A 24,006-nucleotide genomic window follows, 5' to 3' on the forward strand; every position below is an offset into this window, starting at 1 on the left:
AAATAATGTCACATGACTCGTTCCTTGTCGTAATCAGTAACAGTAATAACAATTATTATTGCAACCTATTTTTATGCATAAGCTAAACGATTCATCGAATATTCCAATAGGTCTTTTCAGAATGAAGTTTTGTACTTGCTAAAATTAATATGTATTTTTTTAAAGATATACATTTATACAAAATAGTTGCCAAGAGCGTTACCAATTTGCGGTGATTAAACTATTCAAGAAAGTGTCTAAAAATGACACATGTGCTAGTAATTTCCCGCTGAATACGGAATGACAAATGATTAATTATATCATATATGATCAATTGTCACAATTGTGTTTTAGAGTTCGAGGCGCGACTTACAAAATTTGAATATAACGAAGCAGTCAGAAATCAAAATCGTCATTTGTTTTCTCTGCCAGCTTTATGAGAAACTAGAATTTTCTTGATGAAAACCTGGAACTGGTTAGTAAAATTTTAGTTTTTATTTCATAATAATGGCATTTCAACTAAAATGTGGTTTCTTATACTACGTTAGAATGCATTCACTGGCCATACACAACTGTTTTTTTTCTATTTCGTCTTCAACTTCAACATAATTGCTTGGCTGGAAATAAAAGGCATAAAACATCCAATATTCATTTAGTTTTTATTTTAGATCAGACTCTGTTTTATTATATTGTTACTGATTATATGAAACTATTAATTAATGTACAGAAGCGAAATTTTTGTTTTATTATCTTGTAAATTTATTTATAACTTCTCATCAATTATATCTTTAATTAACTTTTTTCATAATGTGAATCTAATTCTAAGACAACATTGTAAAACTAAATAAACAATTTTCTTTCTTTTCCTTCCTATAAAGAGGACCTAATTAGGGAGTAAATGTTGACCCTTGCTATTCTCATCAAACATGTTCATTATGTTGCTTATATGAAAAAATGATAATAGAACTTAATATTTCAAAAATCAGTGGTGCTAAAAAATAAGATAAAAATCAAGGAAACAGAAATCTGAGAGTGTGCCTTATATTATCTAGTGGAATGATTTTATATTATTTATATATTATATACATATCAAACTTTCATAATATCTTTTCTTTTAGTATCACTTTCTTGTGATATTTAAGCCTGCTGTAAATGTAGCTGATGCAATATTGCTTTATCATCTATTCCATACTTTTAGGTAAACGTTGAATTAAACATTTCATAAACCACTCCTTATCTGGAAATTGTATTCATTTTTACAACAAACTCCCAAGGGAAAGAGAACTATGACTAAATAAATTCAAAGCCCTTGTTAAAAGTAAATTAATTAATAAAGCCTTTTATAAATGTGACAAATACTTAAATGACCCTAATCGTTGGTATTGATTTGCTCCAGTTCTAACAATTTGTATTAAAAACTTGGCGATTGAAAAGAGTGGCGGAAAGTTTCTTGCCAGTTCTTCTTACCCCCTCTACGCCCTTGACTTGAGAAGTGGTTGTAATTTGATTTGATTTGAATTTAATTAAAATTTATAATATTTTAAAATAAATAGTTATTTTACTATGTACAGACTTTTGTTCTTTACTTAATATTTAACACATTTCTTGTTGTAGAAGCTAAAATGGCAGATCCGCCACCCTTGGTCCTGTGCATGGATAATATTAATGGTGATGAAGTAACTTTAAAAATTGATCCACATGATGACTTTCGGCTATTTTTTGATAAAGCCAAGTAAGTACTTATTTGTAAGGTTGTCTTTTTATCACTGATGAACATTGGATTTTATGGATGTTCTTTATTATCATATTTCTAAGTGATGAGATTAATTTGTGCCTTGTAATGTTATACATATAATATATTATAATATAATATATTATATCTTTGATAATGATATATTATATTATAATATATGAATATCAAAGATAATGTTTAAGTATTTATTTTTAAATACATAGGTATTTAGTAAATTTCTATATATCTCGGTTTATATTATTATAATTATTTCAGATCACAATTAGGTTTTGATATTGATTTGAATTCTATCACTGGCAATCAACCAGTATCTTTAGATGATAATATATATCAATTCTTTCTTAATAATCAGCAAAATGTAAGTAGACACATTTCTGACACTTATATGCAATCAGGATATAGTGATATAGAAAAAGAAAACGACGATTTAGTATACGTTCTAGATGATGGTACTCAAATAAACGCAACTCAAATTCAATTCGACAACGAAGACCCTTTAATTGATTTAACTGCTGAAAAGATACCTTTCGTTAAGTACACAAATGATCCAGTCGAAGAAAATGATTTTAATGACAATATCAGTATCAAAGATTTTCACATTGATAGCCCAGTATCACGTTGGTCTAGTAGAAATTCAAGCCCGACAAGAGCCAAAAGCTTTATTAATAGCCTACCTTTTAAGTCTATATGCAATAACACATCTAATTATGAACTGCAATTTAGGAAATATTTAGAATCTAATACTAAAAGTTATGCAGTATTAAACCCAGTTAATAGAGCCGCAACACCGACAACCATTATTAAAGACAACTACAAAAAATATGATGATAACCAAAAGGATGTTTTTACAAGAGAGGATATCTTAAACATGTTTAAAGATTCGCCTGTGACTCATCTACCCTATGATAAATCAATGAATTATGATAAACGAAAACATTCCAGAAAATCTGATCCATCCAGAATAGTGCATAAAAACTGGTATAAATCCAATTTAGATTCAGGCCCAAATCAGGACTGTTGTATCTGTGGAAAGATAATCCGTAATAATTACGAGAAAATGTATTTATTCGATAATGAAGATCAAAGGATTCACAGATGTTCACCTCAAAAAAGAACGTCGGTACAGCTAAAAATTATCTGTGAACAATGTCTAGAAGACCATTTTAAATTGTGTTTGGTTAAAAGTCCGAACGAATCTCTTAATAGCGATGAATATTTGGTAATAAAAAATAACCAACAGTACATATTTCAAAATATAACCGACATTGATTTGAAAAAGAAATTCTCTGATCAAAATAAAGACAAACCAACAAAAGCAGAATTAAATGGCGGAAAGGAATGTTCTAGTGACGTAGAGATTATAGAACCGGAAACAGAGCTCGATAAAGCGTTAGATAATGTAGATGAGGCAGATGAAGAAGTTAAAGAATTCTTGGGAAAATACCAGACTAAGCATTTGGCGGAATTAAAGTGCCGGTAATATAAATAAGCAATTAAATTAAAATTTTAAATAAAATAAATGGACACTTAAATATTAAAATATGTATTGAAATCTTCAAAAGTGTCGTTTGCTTCCTTCAAATATATATTACAACCGTTTCTTTATAATTTGCAACATTTGTTTATAGCTTTTGTGACAAAAAATTTGTGGATTTACCTGAAGTGATGGATCACTGTGAAGAGCATAAGCATGATTTAGACGAGGAAGCCGTATTTCCTTGTCCATTGTGTGATTATGGTATTTATGCAGTGTGGGGGTAGATATAAAAAAATATATGTTGTGGATAGAGAATTTATGTTGATTTGTGTAAAAAGAGTCATTTTAGTTGTAGTGTCGACGTTACTTGAATATTTCTCCAACAAGTAGGTTGTTTGATACTACATAGAGTAGATTTGTATAAGTTTTTGTTGTAGAACGGGGGGCAAACGGGTAAGAGTTATGAGATCCTCATGAGAGTTCCGCCGCCACCCATGGACACAACTGCCACAAAGGTTTAGATTTGGTGCGCTCTTATCGTCAAGAAAGGTTCCACATAGTGGTGCTGCGCAGGAAAATCTCCCATAAAAACGTTTGCCATAGTAACGTCTCGAATAATAATCTCAGTTTTAGAATGAAAGAATGTAAGGTTGACTCAAGCAATAAAATTTTTGTATAAATATTTTTTTTATGTCAGATGTTTCATATTTTTTTTATTTATATGACATTGTAACTATCTACCTAAGCGTTAGCCAGCCAGTTTATTAAATTCAAGAACAGAGCGTATCAACTCTTAAAAGGCCGCCAACGCAACTGCCCGTTTGCCCCCTGTTCTATAAAAAAGAAAATCGTACACACTATGTCTGAATATCTTTCAGGCTGCTAGTTAAACGGGGCTATTTAGTTAAAAGGCTAGGCTAATAGATTTTATTATGTAAAGTTTAAATCTAATGCAAATAATCTTAAAAATATAATTGCAAATTAATGCCAAATTTTAGGTTACGCGAACTTAAAGTGGTTAAAGGGACATGTAAAGACAGCGCACGAACCACCTAAAGAAAGCAAAGATGCACACAGTGAGGGTAAGTACCTATAGCGACAGCCAAACCAAACTTCTGCCTGAAAGTTTTAATAATAATAACATAGCTCTTTTGAATATAATAGTTACTAAATATTCAAATTGATTGTAGATGATTTAAATTTAATAGCAGAAAGCTGTTATGTGTATGCGGTGGAAACGGTTGAATCAACGAACACGAGGTTAAATCATTTATTTTTATCAGGGTCATGTAAAATCACTTTTGGCCAACATTAACAAAAAAAAACGTGTGGCATTCGGGGTCTGCCGCGGCAAAGCTATTGCATAGCATTTTTATCAACTTATGCAATGCGATTTTATTCTTTGATATTAATTCAATCTACCACTATCTACGAGACTAACACGCCTATAGAGTCTCTCTAAAGCGTACCTTAGCTGTACCGGCTGTCCTTACGCTACGTCATCGATCTCGTCAGAGAGATGTGAATACGCACTATGCCGTCTTTCCCACTCTAACGCACCTGTGTACGTCACCGATCACGCGACACTGATGTGAGACGCAGTATGCGTTCTGTCCTGCTTTTCGTTACGGAATTTTCAGATCGGCCGGATAAAATCTATGCAATAGCGTAAAAATTACTATTTGCCCCTTCCAAAAGGTAGTTTCATATGGAATGAAACTCGTCAATTATTGTAAGATAATATGTAAAATATATTTTACTACTAAATAACTAAATTTATATTATTCCAATTTTACTTTCGATAAATATCTTCGTACATTCTTTTCTTGAAGGACCCTAAGTTGAATTAGTTCGGAAGTACCACTATAAATTTTAATTTATTTTGTATAGATAAGGAGGCTAATGATGTTACATCAAAAACGTCTTCACCAGTCGCAACACGGACCAGAAATGCTGTGAAAAAGGGCGATGACGGTAGATTTTTTAAATTAATTCCTTTATTTATATACATATTCGTTATAATCTGTTCTATACCTAGGAGGCTTATCTCGAGAAATGGTCCACATAAAGAGGCTTATCATGATGCAATATCATATAAGATTTGATCTGGTAACGATGATATAATATGATTTGTATTGACCAGTTTACCGAACGGAAGAATTTTTTAGTTTAGTGTTGGCGTTGCACAAATGTAACTGTTCTTTTCAGTATCGTTACTTAGGGGATTTCAGTAAACTATAATAAGTACACAATACATTTTCAAATTCAAATTGAAAATCATTTGCTCATAAAGGTAGCACAATGTACAATTATAAACATGAAAATTAATATATATTCTCAGGTCAAGGTCGTAGAACAAGAAAAGAACTGAATGCAATCGGAACTAAACTATTTATTGCAATAATGTATAAGAAATCAGTGGTTTATCTAATGGGGATATTTTTGCGGATTTGTACATCAGTTTCAATTAAAAATCATTATAGATGTTGTAGGAATGACAAATATACCTATTACCTAGTATTAATTACCCATGTACCGACTGAACTGAAAGATTTTTCTGCGGTCTTTCTTTCTGTACCTATACTCTAAATTTCTTAAAATTGTTTTAGTGGGGCAAGACGAAAACGACGAAAATAAGTCAATTATAGAAGGAAACATGGTAAGTAAAAAAATGTTAAAATATTTGCGACTACCTTCTTTTTAAACTTACGGCCTCTCTCGTCTACTCACCTGACACGATCGGCCGTTCTGACCAATCGCGAAGAAGCGAGACATGCCCATTTTTTTACATTCTCAGTTACACTCAAATTATTTATACTTACTGTTTTTTGAAGATTTATGTTGAAAATACTTAATTCAGGCCCCAATGCAACTAGAGACAATAGTAAAACAAGAGACCTTAGATAGTGATGATGAAGACATATGGATTGTTCACACTGGTGATGACGTTGATGAACCGTTGCAGAATCTGTTGAAATTTAATGAAGTTAAGGTAATTTATTAAATTAATTTGAATTATTTTGTGTCATTTTAATAGATTTTGTTGTGCTTTCAAAATTGTGTTCGTATATCACAGTCGGAGCAAATAAAAAAAAATGTTTTTAAGCCTATACTTTATATCTTGTATAGGAAAATCCGTAGAAATAAACTACGGCTGGAAGTCTTCCACAAAAGGATACTTTTCTTTAATAAAATTCCAGAGGCTCTTTTATCTCTGCCTTTTAATAAACTTAAGAAATGTATTTAGGAAAACCTGTATTAAAAGGCTCACAATCAAGTTAACGATTATCTAGTTGATAAAAGGGCCGGGGACTAGTGCTGGGCAGGCTACTTCTAATTCTAATTTGCGATATTTGTTTTAAAATAAGTGTTGTTTAAAAACTACTGTTTGAAAAACTACTTGTTGGGCTGTCATACTGTAAGCATCGTAATTGTGTAGCTCCGTATTATTGAGTGCTAAAAAATAATTTCGTACACTGTTCTTGAGACTGCGACGTCACAAAACACAAATTGAAGTGTCGTCCGTGTAGTGGAACTACCGATTTCACACAATATCACGTAAGTTCTTGAATTTCAACAAAAGTATCTCCAAAAAGTGATAATTAGAGGTTAGAAATCCACCAATCATATTGAGCATAGACAAAAGATCAATGACATTGACACTTGTCACAGTAACAGCTAACTAGTGTTGCCAGAGCAAGTAAATAAAAACTACCACTAATTACGTTCCATAACACGCAGATTTAGTTTACAAGAATGGAGGATCAGTTTCAACTATTGTTTGATAAAATGAAGAATGAAATCTTGAACCAAACAATAGAATTGAAAGATTCGATAACAAATAATATAATGGAGAGATTAGACGAAAAACTTCAACCTATTATAACAGAAAATAGAAACTTAAAAATAAAAGTAGAAAATCTCGAAAAGGAAGTAGAAAGTTTAAAAAGAGGAAAGAAGCAAAACAATTTGATAATGTTTGGAGTAAATGAAGGCGAAAGGTCTACACAAGAATTAATACAAAATACAATACATATTTTCAAAACTGACCTTGACATACAATTACAAGAACATGAGATAAACAAAATATATCGTCTAGGAAAGGGAAAGTCTTCTGGAAAACCAAGACCAATTCTGATTTCCTTTACGAGCGAATGGAAGAAGAATGAAGTTATGGGAAAGAAGAAAAACTTCAAAAATGTATATGTTACAGAAGACTACACAAAGGAAGTAATAGAGAAAAGGAAAACGTTGCAGGCGCAGCTAAAAGAGGAGAGAGAAAAGGGAAATATCGCGTACCTGAAATTTGACAAACTAGTAGTAAAAGGAAAAAATACTAACATAAATAAGGAAAAGCGCAAAAGAGAAACATCATCATCCCCACAAAACAATGCTCAACCAAGGAAACAACAAACTCTAATGCCGCCGATTAACAATAGACCAAATGCTTTCGACGTAATGAGGATTAGAGCTAATTCTCTTTCGTCTCTTCCCGCTAAGACAACAACTAACAAAGAATAACAATTAACTGTCGGTAAACGGAAAAATAAACAGCTCAACATGAACCAACATAAAATAACAAAACAAAATACTTCCCCAAGCCGACTGGTCATCGTGGGGAAAAATGACCACGACCCTCTAAAGGAAAAAAATAACACTAACATGAAAAACAAAGTAAATGACATCCACATAGCAACTATTAACTGTCGATCTCTTAGAACACCTGAAAAACTCCAAGAACTAGAGCTGGCAATAGAAGAGTTAAAGTGGGATATTATAGGTATTAGCGAAATGCGCAGATTTGGAGAAGGTATAGAAAACCATGGCAAATACGTACTACATTATAAAGGGGAGACGCCCGGGCTGTATGGAGTTGGATTCATGGTGAAAGTAAATCTAGTCAACAACATAGAAGAACTTAGTGGATTCTCGGAACGTATTGCAATCCTTAATATAAAACTGCCCGTGAACGGAGATAAAGAAGAGAGATGGTCTATTATACAGGCATATTCACCAACTGAATCTGATAAAAAAGAGGACGTAAAAACAATTGAGGAATTCTATGAAAATCTCCAAAACGCTATTGATAACGCACACAAAAACGTCATCGTGATGGGAGACTTTAATGGACAAATTGGGATTCAAAATAGTGGGGAAGAAAATACCATAGGAAACTATGGGTATGGAAATAGAAGCAAAAACGGAACAAGACTAGTAAACTTTGCACTGGAAAACAGATTAAGTATTCTAAACAGTTTTTATAAAAGGAAACCATCAAAAAAATGGACATGGATCTCACCCAATGGACAATATAAGAATGAAATCGATTTTATTATGTCTAATAATAGAAAAGCCTTCAAGAACATTTCGATCATAAACAATTTAAACTTCCACACAGACCATAGGATGGTTCGAGTTGCGATGTCAGGAATGTTCAAGAAAACAAGACGATTTCAAAATAAACAATTAGCGGTACAATACTCAGGTGACCCTAAACTATTACTTAATAATCTTCAAACATCTCTAGATGCCGCGGAATTAGAGAAGAAAGAATATCCATCGATACAAGAAAAGTACAACCTATTACTAAATCAACTAAAAACAGTAACCAGAAAAACAAACAAAAGTATCAAGAAAGAAGTCTCACTTACAATCAAACAATTATTACAAGAACGAAAAGAACTTTTACGACAAAAGGAAATTAAAGGAAACCGCCAAAGAGTAACAGAAGTAAGCAAAAAGATCAGTGAACAACTTAGGAAAGAAAGAAAAACTAAAAGATCTAATACAATGAAAAGTTACATAGAAAAGACAGGAGGAATAAAAAAGGCATTGAAGGAGTTAAACTACAAAAAGGACTGGATACCAAGTATGAGAAAGAAAGATGGTAATAGTACAGGTAAAAGACTCGAAATATTAAAAATCGCTACAGAATTCTACCGAAACTTATACCGAAGTCAAAAAGAGAAAGACACTATAAAAGAAAACGACGAAATAACTAATGAAGAATATATACCGGAAATAATGAAGGAAGAAACCATAAAAGCAATAAATACACAAAAACTCGATAAAGCCCCTGGATCTGATCTTGTTACAAACGAACTTCTAAAAGCAACGTTACCAGTAATCGCTCCAAGACTTACAGATATATTTAATGAAATTATCAATACGGAAAACATTCCAGAGGATTGGACAAAATCTACAATTATACTACTACATAAAAAAGGTGACAAAGGAGATATAGCAAATTACAGACCAATCAGTTTAATGTCCAATATTTACAAAGTGTTTTCAAAAATAATATTATCTAGAATCACAAACACACTTGAAGAAAATCAACCCAAAGAACAAGCTGGATTCCGTAGACATTTTTCAACAATAGACCACATACACGCCCTTAGACAAATACTCCAGAAATTTAAAGAATATAACAAAATTTACTACATAGGGTTCGTGGATTTCAACAAAGCATTCGACACACTTGAACATAGATTTATCTGGGACGCACTAAAAGATCAAGGCGTACATGCAAAATACATACGGATACTGAAAAACGTATACACAAAAAGCACCACACAAGTAAAATTAGAATCTATAGGCGAAGAATTTCCGGTTGAGAGAGGTGTACGCCAGGGAGACCCAATTTCACCAAAAATATTTGCAGCAGTTCTGGAAATGATATTCAGAAATCTGGATTGGACGAATAAAGGACTAAATATAAATGGCGAAAATCTGAGTCACCTACGCTTTGCAGACGACCTAATCTTATTTTCGGAAAACCCGAAAACCCTAAAGGAAATGTTGCAACAGTTAGCGGAAGAAAGTGAGAAGGCAGGCCTGTCAATGAACTTAACGAAAACAAAAGTAATGTCTAACTCCTCACAAACAGAGTCCATAACAGTAAATGATGAAGAAATAGAGTATGTAAAGGAGTATGTGTATTTGGGACAGTTAATATCTACTGAGGAATGTATGCAAAAAGAAATAGAAAGAAGAATAACTAATACTTGGAAGAGATATTGGTCACTCAGTGAAGTCATGAAGAACCAGGATATGTCTATGAGGAACAAGAGGAGAATATACAATATGTGTATCTTACCATGCTTACTATATGGGTGCCAAACATGGGCATTGACAGAAGAACAAGCAAGGAAAATAAAAGTTTGTCAGAATGGAATGGAGAGAAGCACAATAGGAATTAAAAGAAAAGACCGAGTTAAACTAAAATGTATCAAAAACAAAACAAAATTTAAGAATGCATACACAACATACAGGTGCTTAAAGTGGAGGTGGGCTGGGCATATGATAAGAGAGAAGAAGGAGAAATGGACGAGAATAATAACTGAATGGCAACCACGAGATAGTAAAAGAAACAGAGGCAGACAGACTAGAAGATGGGAGGACGACATCAAAAAAGTGGCGGGCCCAATATGGACGCGCATAGCGAAAAATAGAACAGAGTGGAAATCTTTAGAGGAGGCCTATGTCGAAAGACAAGCTGAAATGTAGAAACGACCGTTTACCGATACCTGATTTATGAAAAGAAAAGAAACTGTTAAAAGTTATAAACGTATTTGTAAGAAAAATTACTGTAAAAATAAGTTCAGCAATAAAGGCTATTTTATTTTATTTTATTTTATTTTATTTATTTATTTTATTAAGTGTTGTTTGATGATTTGCTATTTCAAAAGAGTACCGAGAGTTTTTACGCCGTCTTTTCTGTTCTCGGCCTACATCCTCTGTCTCCTTTCCGATGAGTAGAGATGCCTACGGGTTCAAATTTAATGACGTAAAATAAGTGAAACCTGTATCTAATATTCCAAAATAAATAAATTTTATTATTATTTATTTTTATAAAGTCCGTTTTTCTTTTTAATTTCTTACTAATATTTTACGAACTAGCGAACTGTGGAATCGACTCCCGGTGGGTATCTTTCGTGGGATATCGAATATAATAAAAGAATGGGTGTCCATGGGCTGTAATGACTTGGGCGTGCCGTTGGGCTCTTTTGCCCCCTATTGTATAAAAAAATAACAAACCTGCATCGTATATTTTAAGCGAGTATTTTTTAAGCAAATTTTATATAATAAACCTTTTCAGAATGAAAAAGTTCAGCTATCACAGAAGGTTAATGAGTTGATTAAGCATAAGTGTTTTAATTGTAGGTGGGTACTTTTTTATTTCCCATTTTATAACTATAAATCAGTACGCTTTTTAGCTAAAGTATTTTTGTCTCTTGTCACCACAGAGTAGACACAATTTCACAGAAAGACAACTGATTAAAAAAGTTCTGGGGAGACGACTGAAATGAATGAATTTAATAAACATAATTTATAGGCAACGCTCCGGCGAACCCTCATGCTTTGAGTGTCCACGGGCAGTGGTGCCACTTAACATCATCCTCCTGTACTCCTTCCCTCGAAAAAAATAAAGTTTTTTTCGGTTATCCCCCTGGAAAAAAAGAAATCTTTTTTCTGCGTTGTCATAATATAGTATACGTAGTTTTTTGGTCACCTTTTAGTCGAGCCGATTTGTCACATTTCATAATATATGAAAACATATCGGTAAAATCGTGTCGTAGAGTCACTTCCAATAAACCACCAAGAAATGACATTTGTTTCATATAGAGAATGTAAATTAAATGTTTAAGACTTTGGGTCGCGGTTAAAGGGATACTACAACACATTAAAATATAATTTCAGCCGTATATTCCCAAATGCAGAAACCCTAAACACTCATAAATGTAGTAAGAGAGGGAGAAAGAGAAAATCTCCAACTGATACTACTCTTTGCGTGCCCTCTAAAGAGGACTTTTTTAAAGTGAGTATATAAATAAAGTATTAAGTTTCTTTGTTCAAATCGAGGTACGGAAAATCAGGAACACAAATGATGCTATATTAACTTTAACGATAAAAAGATATATAGGGAGACGGACAGCAAAATAGTATTACAAAAGTGGCCCAATTTAAAAAAAATAAATATCGTTTTTTTAATAACATATTCCTTTTATATTTATAATATTTTGTCTCAGCGGGCGCAAGGAAGACCAAAGCAAACAAATGATGATAGTTTATTGGTAAGGTTTTTACATACTAAAGATTATTATTTTTATGATATGTATATATATTTTTTATGTAATAGAAGACCAAAGACGATGTTAAGTGATACCGCCGACCATAGACTCACATTGTCAGAAGGCTCGCAAGTGCATTGCCGGCCGTTTAAGAATTAAACAAAACAAAACAAAAAAAATATTTATTCATATAGGTAAACAAGAACACGTATGAACGCCAAAAAAATTAAATTAATTGTGAATTTACATTTACTGCCAGTTATTAAATCAAGGGCGTAGAACGGAAGAGAAGAAATGGCAATAAACTCTCCGCCACTCTTTTTATCGCCAAGTTTTATTAGTACGCTCTAATAAAAATATTTTTGCTGGACACAATAAACAAGTTATTTTTGTTTTAACACAGAAGCTAAAGAAAATTATTTGGAGAAAACAAGTGTTAATAAATAATACAATGCGGATTTTTAATGATAACAAAAATTTAATGGAAATATCATTAAACGATATGACATAATTTCGGAAAATGCTTTTAAAACATCTATTGTTTCAATGTCTCTTGCACAGATACAAATATTTTAGATATCATTTTATTAACAGTTTAGCAAATAATTCTATTATTGTCTCTACTTTATTTTCTTTTTCAGAAAATACGTAAAAAACGAAGTCGGTCTGATAGTCCGCAAATTGTCACTTGCCACAACTGTAATGAGTCCTTTTCATCAAAAGTCAGACTCAAGTTTCATATGTACGTAATATTTAATAAAAGATCAAGTTCACACAAAAATATATAAAAACAAAATGTAATCCCATACTGAAAATAAAATAATATAGTCTATATTTTGATGAACAAACGTTTCCTACCACAAATTGTAGCATCTGAAGTTGTTGCTTGCCGCCAAAGAGTGGTGGCAAATAATGTAAAACAGACGCATCACTTCATTTTGTCCTGCTCACTAACATGCTTTTATATATATGCTGTCTCATTTTCGTGTTAGAATTTTTCTTCATCATGTCAAGCGTTTCTTTATTTGATTGCGTTATAATATACAGTACTGCTTACATAATTTAGGTAGGGCTCTTATTACAGTGATTTATTACTTGCAGCATGATAAACCCTAAATGTAATAATAATATACAAATGAACTTACTTTTTAGTGTGATACACAAAGACTATTTAGGTTTTTATTCGCAACTTTTTTTACTAGGCAGTTCCACGACAAAAGCGCTCTTCAAACCGAAGATGGTTTGTACAAATGTAACGAATGTAAGGATACGACGTTTTTAACAGAAACCGAATTATTTGATCACATACATTTTCAACATAGTAAACAGAAAAGGTGGCAGTGCCCTGTTAAAGATTGTGGAAAGACCTTCTTTTTGAGGTTAGTATAATACAGAACCTAATGAATTGAACCAAAATACTTCGATCGAATAACTAAAATTCACAATAAATTTTTATGCTCGAATAATAATAAAAAGAGAGGGAGAAAATCTTCAATAGATCCGGTTCTTTGGGTGCCCTCTGAGGACCTTAAAAAAAGTTTAAATAAAACTGAATTTTCATTAGGAATAAAAAAAAGCTTGATTAATGAAAATCTATAACAGTAGAACACTAAGTACTAAGTCGTCTCTTTCAATCAATTAATGTTAACTCCGTGATAGAAAGAGACATAGCGATAAGGAATAGTTTCAGATTAAAACCTTGTATGGAAAGTACCTTCATATGAAAAGTAAACATATTATCATTTTAGAGCGACATTAACGAAACACAGTCGCACGCACACAGACACACGCCGCTACGTATGTGTGACATGTGGAAAGCGATTCCTTGATAAGCAGACATTAGATGAGCACGGAGTCACACATTTACAGGTATTTTTTGATAGGCTTCATGCTTTTCTTTTTCGGCAGGATGTCTTACATACCTTAGTATAGATACAAGTCTTTTCGACAAATCATTACTGACCTGATTACAGTTACGAGTCTTTTCGACATGAAGCCTATTTTACATACCCCCTATTTTTTACGGATACATAATTCTTTTTCATTCCTTAATTTTCCCGTTGTGTAGCTTTAAAACCCGCGTGTATTTAAAGTGTAATTTTATTCTCAAAGTTATCTGCCTTCCAAACACAGTTTTTGCTAACAGTTTCTTTAAAATATGATTTAGGTATTGTGGACGGACCACATAGTGTATTAATAGCAATTATATCCTCTGAATTTAATTAAAATTACGTCTTTATTAGTACTTGAATACCACTTTAATCGTTATAACAACCATTGCTAATTCTTCGCTTGCGTTTAATGTATTAAAAAAATCACCGGCTACGACCATTAAGAAGATAAAAATCAAGAACGAAGATCTGAACCTAAGATTTCTGACTGTTCCAAATCATTTGTCAATCTAATATTCAATGTGATCACCCGCCACACGCCGTCGACTGGTTGTAAGGAAATTTGCCACACGATGATGGAATTGAACCTACAGTCTCAGAGATGAGAGTCAGACGCTGAAGCCACTAGCAAGCTCTTTAATATTTTTTACGTATAAAACGGTGATTAAAAATGGTTTTCCAGATAAAACCATTCCAATGTCACATATGTCTGAAACAGTTGACTCGAAGATCTCGCTTACGTATGCATTTACGAGCGCATGAGGAGGAGTTATCCCCAAAACTTGTATTGGTCTGTGGTATTTGTTCTCGAGCTTTTCGGGACCATTCAGATGCGCAGGTATTTCTATTATCCGCAACCACTATACAGTTATGATTCTCAAAACGAATTTCTAAAAAAAAATCTAGTTAGATGATTATATCTTTGTATATTTCTTTTCTTATTTTTCCGTCACCTAGCTATTAAAAGTTTGTGCACACAACTGTGCGGCGACACTATGCACGAGTTTATACCGTACTTACTACTACTACTGTTACTACTCTGGTTTTGAACCTGAGACTTTATATAGTATAATATATAACACTTAAAGAAATTATATAACTAGGGTCTGGAGTCGGTTTAAAAAATTACATCATTAGCATTACCTGTCCGTAACTTTACGTTCTTACTAACAGCCTTTTTCTATTTCATGTGACATATTCTTTTTTATGAACCCATTGTTGATGTGTCCTTTTCTTTTTTATGTTCCCTTTCACGGTCTGTTTTGTAAACAGTTACATAATATAATATATATATGTCATAAGTTTTAATTGCTTTATTTCGTCCTTATTTTCTTAGTAAATTCATATATTATCAATTTAATATTTTTTATTTGGTTGCCTAGAATCGCTCAAATATATGCGATAAGGCCGCGATATTTCTGGAACGAACGAAATAATAATTATGAAAATTTTAGGAGCACTTAACAAAATCAAGTGAATGTATTGAGACATTTGCTAACGACATAAAGCAGGATGAACCCACAGAACGACTATCTCCCACAAGTGGACTTGTAACACAGGCTGCCAAAACTGGTAATTCTATTATATTAACTGTTAGTTAATTTCATTAGCTGCTTAAAAATCTTAATCATCCATTCGTTCTTAATCATCATGTATATGTCGCAGTGAAGAATCAGAGAGTTAATTGAATCTCTAGACAATTAATTAAAGATCGATATTTAATCAAGTCGCTAGCATTTTGATTTAAATAAAACATCGTCGAAAACGTTTAATAATAATCGGTCTACCAAAAGCTAGTGTTGATTAATAAAGGAAAATAAAATGGCGGTCACGACAACAGCTGGTTACTTTTAAAGTCTTTCTATGCAATTGCCAGCCTTCTGCCCTCTTTCTCCTGCCCGTTTGCCCGTTACATTAAAAAAAGTAACTATTATTAAAAGGAGTTTAAATATGGGGGGGAGAGATGTTTCTTACTACGCCCCACCCCTTGTCATCTGTCTTTATACAGATAACACCATTTGATAGAAATAATAATATTATTATTAATAAAATATTACAGAATCCACTCTTAGCAAGCCAATACCAAGAGAAGTGAGCCAAGAAGAGAGTCAGCCCCTACTCAAGGAGTTGGATGAGTCGAGCAAAGCTATCATACGAGTTGTTAGAATTGAAAAGGCGTTTCGGTGTGAATATTGTGAAGAGTGAGTTTTTAATTTGTTCTATATTGATAGTTGTGCTCTTTTTTTTCATGTACCCTCATATATTAATATTACATAGTTTATCAATATAAGTCGTAGGATCTATGCCTATGTGTTTAGCTAAATTTATTTATTTCCACACTATGACGATAATTTTCCTTTAGTTTTATTTCATTTTTCTTGTACCAAATGTATCACTATGCCGAGCGTTAGCAAGCCTTTAAAACTGTATTTAACGACACTGGACTATGCGTTTTATGGCGTTATAAAGAGGTAGCGTTAAAAGGAGTGAATAAACTTATCTTCGCTCCCGTTTCTATTGCACGTATCAGTAAAGTTCATCAATACGTAGTTTACAAGCCATGTTGAAAGTTGGTGAGCAGCTGAGAATATGACAACATATATAAACCATAACTTATTAGTTATATTCAACATTCTGCAAGCAATCCCGATTTTTACTTAAAAGTACGTTTCTTAGAAATGTAGTATGCATTATTCCGATAGTCGAGTTTATTGCGAGCTAGGTTAATGAAGCGACAAAAGAACGTGTACTATGTACACACTTCTTTTACTAGTTTTAGCAACTTGAAAAGTACTTGATTAGTAAATTGTTAGCGTTATTGGGAGTAGGTGAAATGCTATGTAGAGTGTGTCAGTGTATGGGAGACAAGCTAAACCAAGTAAAGCCATATTTTTCCGACGCTTTAGGGAGTTTGTCGTTAAATCGACTGGAGTTTAAACTGTAAATAAACATTTCGTTGCAAGACTTATAGTACAATTAAAATAATTAGAAGGGCTACCATGTTGAGCAATTTGTTTCAGTTATCACTGTAATAAAAAAATATTAAAATTAAATTAATTCATATTATAAATTAATTTGTTAGGTTTCAAGTAGTAGAATGTATTAAATATTGTTTACTGAGCTTTCACTATAAGTTTAATATTAGATTTATAATTAAATAATTACTATTGGTTAAATAATTAATAAATTTAGCAAATATTATTACTATGTAATTTTTTCAAAAGTGAAATTTCTTCACAGCGTGTTCTATCTGGAAGGCGCTCTAAACTCGCACAGAATCCAGCACAAGGGTGTCAAAAATCCGTTCGTTTGTCACGTCTGCAAAGTCAGTTTTGCTACATATTCCAGGTTTGTGTGAAAAGTATTAGAACAGGTGGCAAACGGGTAGGTAGCTCATCTGATGTTCAGTCATACCCATGGCAGACGGGTCGCGAGTTAAAAACTGTCTTTTAAAAACTGGTACGCTCTTGAAGGACCCTAAGTGGAATTGGTTCGGATACCTCAGAGCAGCTGATTCCACATAGTAGTGTGCGGTAGGAACCGTCTTAAGAAACGCTCAGGTGTGGAATGACGAGGTGATGCAGGTGGAATTCCGTATTCCGCAACAGTTTTAAGTATTCCAAAAATACACCAACCTGGTGTTCAGGACCAGGTCTTCAATTCCTGATGAAGAAGTTATTACCAACCTATGTTCTCGTTGGTCCCGTACTAAAACCTGGTAACATTTTAGTTAATTAATTTTAAATTATAGGTGTACAACCCATAAGACAACACATGGATTTTACAAAAGGAATTTAACCGATGGTAAAAAAGAGGAAAGCGCAAGTAGTGCTGGGATTTTGGGATATGGTGGATTTCCTGTTGTCAAACACTTTTTGTGTGAGGTATGTCATGATTATGACATTTCTGTCAAAAACGTCATCCGCCATTTGTCATTGAATACGGCTTAGAAATTATGTAGCTGAATAAAAAAGATTAGTGAGAAAGATCTAGAGAGACAGAGTGAGATAGAGCGAACATCGCATCACGTACAGTGCCATGGAGTGAGAGGTGGGAGGGAGATATAGTGAGAAAGATTGAGAGAGAGAGATTGAGAGAGAGAGAGGGGAATATGATTATCTGTAAGGAAGATCGAGAAAAAATACACGCTATTGGTTGATATTTTCATTTAGTAATTACATTATTAGAAGTTTAGATCGCAATTGTGTCGCGTAACATCTTGTTACTCTTGTGCAATAAACGCAGATTTTTTGTTTATATTATCATTAGTATGTATACAGTGTGTCAACATTGTGATTCTAATTGGCTTTTACTTTAGTTATAATTACATTACAAAGAAGTTTCACTTTTGCATGTGTATTTGTAAGCACTCATTTGTTTTATATATGAATATGTAGTAGATATATTTCAACACCAAATCCGTTATAGGACTGTGGTCGTTCCTACTTGCACTGGACGTATCTACAAGTACATCGCCGCTTGAAGCATGCCAACGAAAACTTTTTATTTAAGTGTAACCAGTGTGAATTGACATTTCCTAACAGGTAGTTCAGTCTATTTAATAGTATACGTACAATCGAATGGTTAACGGCAGAACAGGCAGTTAAGTACTCCGCCCATGGACAACTTGCAAATGCGATGCCGGCTTTTAAGGTTTCTAGGAAATACGTCACAGTTGTTTTGATATTGACGTTTAACTGACGTTGTCGCTGAAAGCGGGTTGTGAATAAAACAAGCTAGTTCACGTTCTAACTTCTAAGGGGTTCACCCGAAGATCATAGATCATAGATCACGTTCCGTCCATTATTTAATATTAGTGTTGCCCAAATGCAAGACCAAGACGAGACTTAGACCAGTCTTGGTATTGGTCTTGCGTCAATACACCTGGTCTTGATCTTGGTATTGGTATTGCGCTCTCAGTCTTGGTCTTGGTCTTGATCTTGCAGCAAGAGTCTCGCAAGTCTCGCAAGACTTGCAAATACCTATTAGCCTATTGCTATTTATTCGTCACTCATGTCAAATTGTAAACATTCACTCCGAAAGCAATAAGAATTTAGAGTACCTAGCTAGGTAAATGGGCGAGAATAATAAATAAGATAGACTCGAAGCGAAACTCAATTAGAAATGACTGAAATTGAAATAAAAACTCATATTTATAAGCACACAAGCCGAAGACCGACAAAGAAAAATGCGGCATTCTTTGATAGATAGAATAAATCTTTGAAAGATTAAAAAACAGAAGTATCAGAATCAAAATCAAATAGGTTTTGTGCCTACGCAAAAATAAAGTGTAGATAATTATGCAAATAATATTGTTTATGATGTTCCTTTTTTATTGGAACTATACGTTGCCTGCTGTTTTTATGGAGGTTACTAGCTACTAGAGTAGATACGATAGAAGTTGATAAACCGACACTGCAAATCTCGATTTTTGGAAATGTGTGATTTTAAAACCAAATGCGTAAAGCAATATGACGTCGCTCATATTTGGAGATTTTCCACGTTTCAAATTTGTTTAAATCACCCACTATCGAGACAGCGTGTCAAATGCCTGTGATACACTTGTTGCAAACCGCGGCGTCTTTGTCGGTAAATTATCAAATATGTAGGTATATAATACACCGACCGACCAACAGTTTATTCGCAGAACGTCACATTTTCCCAATCAACCTTGAACCTTATTTCTCTAGTGATAAAGTTGAAAATTTAATAACGCCCAAATCTCAGTTTGTCCTAACTGCAAGACGCAAGAGTATTGCAGGCTTAAGTATTGTCTTGCTCAAGTCTTGCAGGCTTCAGTCTTGGTATTGGTCTTGCTACGATAAGGCGGTCTTGGTATTGGTATTGGTCTTGCAAAAATGCAAGAACAAGACCAAGACTGCAAGACCAAGACCGATTTTGGGCAACACTATTTAATATAGTATTGTGATGGATTTTAATATAGGTAACTTCTTTAGAATTGACCTCGATCGCGTATATAATTTATGAAAGTAATTTCTTTATGAAATCTATAACTACTTATATGTTTAGCTGGAGCGTTGCATATCATAGAAAGAAAATACACGGGAAAACCGCACATGAAGATGGCGGCACCACGAAAATAGCCAGACAGGATTACTATAGGTATACGGTTTATATACCTGGGTAGTTTTTTAATACAGATAGTTTGTAGACATGTTCATTAAATCTAAATATGCAATCAATATAGTATTTCAATAAATATTCAGTTTAGACATACACACTTTTACATAGGTACTTTTCCACAGAACACTTATTACAGATTAGTTATATAATTATTGTACTTACCTACTAGAACAAAAATGACAAACATTACAGATAAAAATGACTATATCTTTCCTTTCTTCTCATAATAACTTTAATCGGCATTCTCTTAGTTTTTGAGATATTTTATTTTAGAATACCATGTCGAGATTGTGACCAAGTTTTGCCAAATAAATTTGAACTCTACAAACATAGACAGAAGGAACATTGTGACGAGGCGTTGGATGATTATGAAGGTACTTCAAATAACTGTCATGTTATATTATATCTTTGTCGGGCTTTACCCTGGGATTTTATTTCCAAATAAAAAATAAAGACTAAATGGATACATTAGATGTTTCTATCTGCGCATAAAGAATATTTGCTTATAGGGAAAATAACGTAAGTCGGTACCGGCTGTCAATCACAAAAGGCTAGTCACATTCCATATTTAAAAATATTCGTTCTAAATATAGAACGAAAATAATCAACAGATTAGATTTTAGTAGTCTGTTTCACTAGTTTGATCATTGACGTATGTATTTAAAATCTTTTTCTGTTTACCGCCATATTTGCTGTCTGTTAAAACTAAAAGGAAAAGTTGTGTCGAATCCGTTGTAAAGTACTAAATATATAAATATAAGGTCTAGAAAAAATGAAAGAAATTTTGATTTTCAATATTCTGAAGTGCTTTCAGAAATGATCAAGGATTCAACAATATGTCCAAAATGTGGACACAACTTGCATAATGTCAATGCGCTCCAAAAACATTTAAAGTGAGTAAAATGCTTTACAATTTATGGAAATTTCTGGAATATTAATAAAAACGACTGCACTTGTTTAATTTGTGTGAGTAGGGTTTCAATATAAAATATCATTTGTTTTTTTTTTCAGAGAAGTACACGGTATACAAAATGATTCGGTTCGCAACGAACCCATTCGTTCTCTTAACCTTCTAAGACGGTAATTATGTATCTTTGTAATGTTTAGTGCCCATATGATTGTTATAATAATTTGTGACTACACTATTTTCATACATATGATTCTAAATATTGAAGTTATACTTCTTTTGGCAACATAGAGAAAATGGTAAGAGTGAATTTTTACGATGCGCGCGCACACCAACATCTAAATTCGACATCGTAAAGTTAGGTCTAGGTGGCATGGAAATCGATAACTATATTCAAGTTGTATATTCTAGTATTTTTATATTTAGAAAACGTGTTTCGTAACAGTACAATTAAACAGTAAATAAATAAATATTGCTTTGGTGTTTTTAAATCAATTTTATATACCACGGTGATAGTATTTAATAATAATTTATTTATTTAAATAAATTCTTTTTGATTAATTTTAATATTTATCGTTAATCACTACTGCATATTAGTTTCTTTTTCCATACGCCAAAGGAATATAACTTCTAACGCGTGTTCAAAAGTACACACACTCTTTGTTTTGTCTAGGCCGTTCAAGTATTACTTAGCAGATTTACTACAATTATTTATACCTACCCCTCCTCCATTATCACCAAAATTCATGAATCCATGATTCTAAGTTTCCGATGACATTGACAGAAAACATTACACAAGTGAATTACGCACGGCGCGTATGTGTATTTATAATGTGTAGGTAACCCCGAAAATGCATTCCATTTTCGAACATAAACAATGTTGGGTGGCTAGTATTTGAAGGACTCCAGTGTCTCAAGAGTGATATTATTTCTGTCAATAGTTAATCTGTCTTTAACCCTCGTAACCAAATAAATAGTCGCATTTGAATGTTTATTTCCCTGTTACATTTGTGTATTATGTATTTTAGTCCTCCAATGCGTCGTACTTTTAACTGTCCCCGGTGTTCTGGAAGGTTCCGACAAGTGTCCGAACTACAAGCGCACTTACGACTCAAACATCCCTCTTTTACTATTGTTATTGAGGTATTTTATTTTATGTGCAATTATATAAGTTCTTTATTGGTTATTTTTTTATATTACAAATTTTACTATTACTTTTACGTCTGTCGTTCCACAACTGTGCGTTTCTTGACGAAGTTTTTGCGCGCCACCACTATGTGAAACCAGCTCCCCACTGAAGTGTTTCCGAACTAATTCAACTTAGGGGCCCTAGAAAAAAGTAACAGTTCTAGAAAAGTCGGCTTGTAAGCTTTTTAGTAATATGAGTGTCACTTAACATCAGATGAGACTGCTGCCCGTTTCAAGACTAAATATTGATTTTTATTTAAATAATTACATAATTATTTATCAATTAGTAATCGCTGATTTATTTTATAAAAAGTAAATATTTTTGTTTTTAATAATAGTATAGTTTATAGTTTTTACTGAATCTATTTGCTTTGATTTTCCATCAAAATGGATCCTCAGCCAAGTACATCACTAAAAGACGTGGATGTTTTCTTGTCCCCAAGAAAAAAAGTCCACGAAAAGCTTTCACTCTTACTGAAAAAGTAAATAAAATTAATCGTCATAACTAAATTATCCGTTCAGTAATATTTAATTTCTTGATATACTTAGTTTCTATTAAAGTATTAGTACTATAAACCAATGAATGAATCGATCCGGAAATATTCCGTTTCCGTATCGAATAATTTCGCAACGTCACTATTTAGTACTTTTCATAATGTTGCAACACTGAAATTGTCAGATCTGGAATCGAATTAAAAGTTTTAGTATAAGTATTAACTTTAATTTCAACTATTATGTAAATTAATCGATGCGTCCCAAGGGTGTAATAATCTCAATTAATACTAAATAATTTCAGTTAGAAAACACCAGCCTAACACGTGAAGATGTGCTGAAACAATTATCTCTACATAACATACCACGAGAAAGCGTCTCCAAGGCGTACTACATATCCGTTCCTATGGTAAATTTTGGCCTACAAATGAAGTTTACAACTTAAATATTATAAAATCTTAAAGTAATAATTTATTTATTTTAAGGAGGGTTGCCATCAAAAACAAAGATTTTTATATTAATTAACAAACAATGGCAGCAATAAGGCTGCGTTCAAAATCACACTTAAACATATGTTTTTTTAGGGTATCCCACACATCATTCCAAATTCACCGCAGGCATTGGAAATGCTAAGCAATTCATTTCCAAGGACTGATGTAATTCTTGATACGCCTAATGAAGGTATAAAAAAATTACAGATAATTTTTTTAAATAATTATCATTGTTAATGTATGAAATCAATTTACTACATCCTACTTCATTTAGGTCTACCCAATTAAGGTTCAAAACTTGCTGAAAGGATGGCGCTTTTGGAAGTAACTACGTCAGTTTTACTCAAGTTATAATAATATACGTAATATTCCTTAACTTAAATAAACTCAAGCCAAAATAAAAATTTGTTCTAAGTAAATGAAGTTTTATTTTAACTAAAGTTCATACAAATTTGTTATATCCACGCTTAATACTTATACATTTTTTGTAAATAATTTCTCTCCTAAAATATAAAGCTCAGAGTTGAGCCTTGACTTTTTTTTGTCTATCTGTTTTTGTTTCGTTTTTATTAATTGTATTCTTTTAAACTTTAAGTAATTTATAATCTG

General features: G+C 32.7%; 1 protein-coding gene across 1 annotated transcript; it reads left to right on the forward strand.

The window, feature by feature from the left end:
* The first annotated feature begins 322 nt into the window (after positions 1-322).
* Positions 323-23,791, forward strand: LOC110997831 (zinc finger protein 91-like). The gene is made up of 28 exons (XM_045630430.1): positions 323-454; positions 1,594-1,711; positions 1,988-3,208; positions 3,361-3,470; positions 4,208-4,291; positions 5,100-5,183; positions 5,819-5,868; positions 6,070-6,201; positions 11,311-11,375; positions 11,913-12,030; positions 12,242-12,286; positions 12,925-13,025; positions 13,486-13,662; positions 14,032-14,152; positions 14,858-15,013; positions 15,630-15,747; positions 16,235-16,376; positions 17,416-17,523; positions 17,927-18,059; positions 18,604-18,719; positions 20,206-20,298; positions 20,593-20,693; positions 21,134-21,212; positions 21,331-21,399; positions 22,255-22,369; positions 23,211-23,315; positions 23,491-23,587; positions 23,672-23,791. The coding sequence occupies exons 2-28, from the start codon at positions 1,602-1,604 to the stop codon at positions 23,683-23,685; spliced, it is 3,864 nt and encodes a 1,287-aa protein (XP_045486386.1). The 5' UTR covers positions 323-454; positions 1,594-1,601; the 3' UTR covers positions 23,686-23,791.
* Positions 23,792-24,006: the final 215 nt, after the last annotated feature.

Source organism: Pieris rapae, chromosome 12 (genome assembly GCF_905147795.1).
Source record: "Pieris rapae chromosome 12, ilPieRapa1.1, whole genome shotgun sequence".
In the NCBI taxonomy this organism is placed as follows: Eukaryota; Metazoa; Arthropoda; class Insecta; order Lepidoptera; family Pieridae; genus Pieris; species Pieris rapae.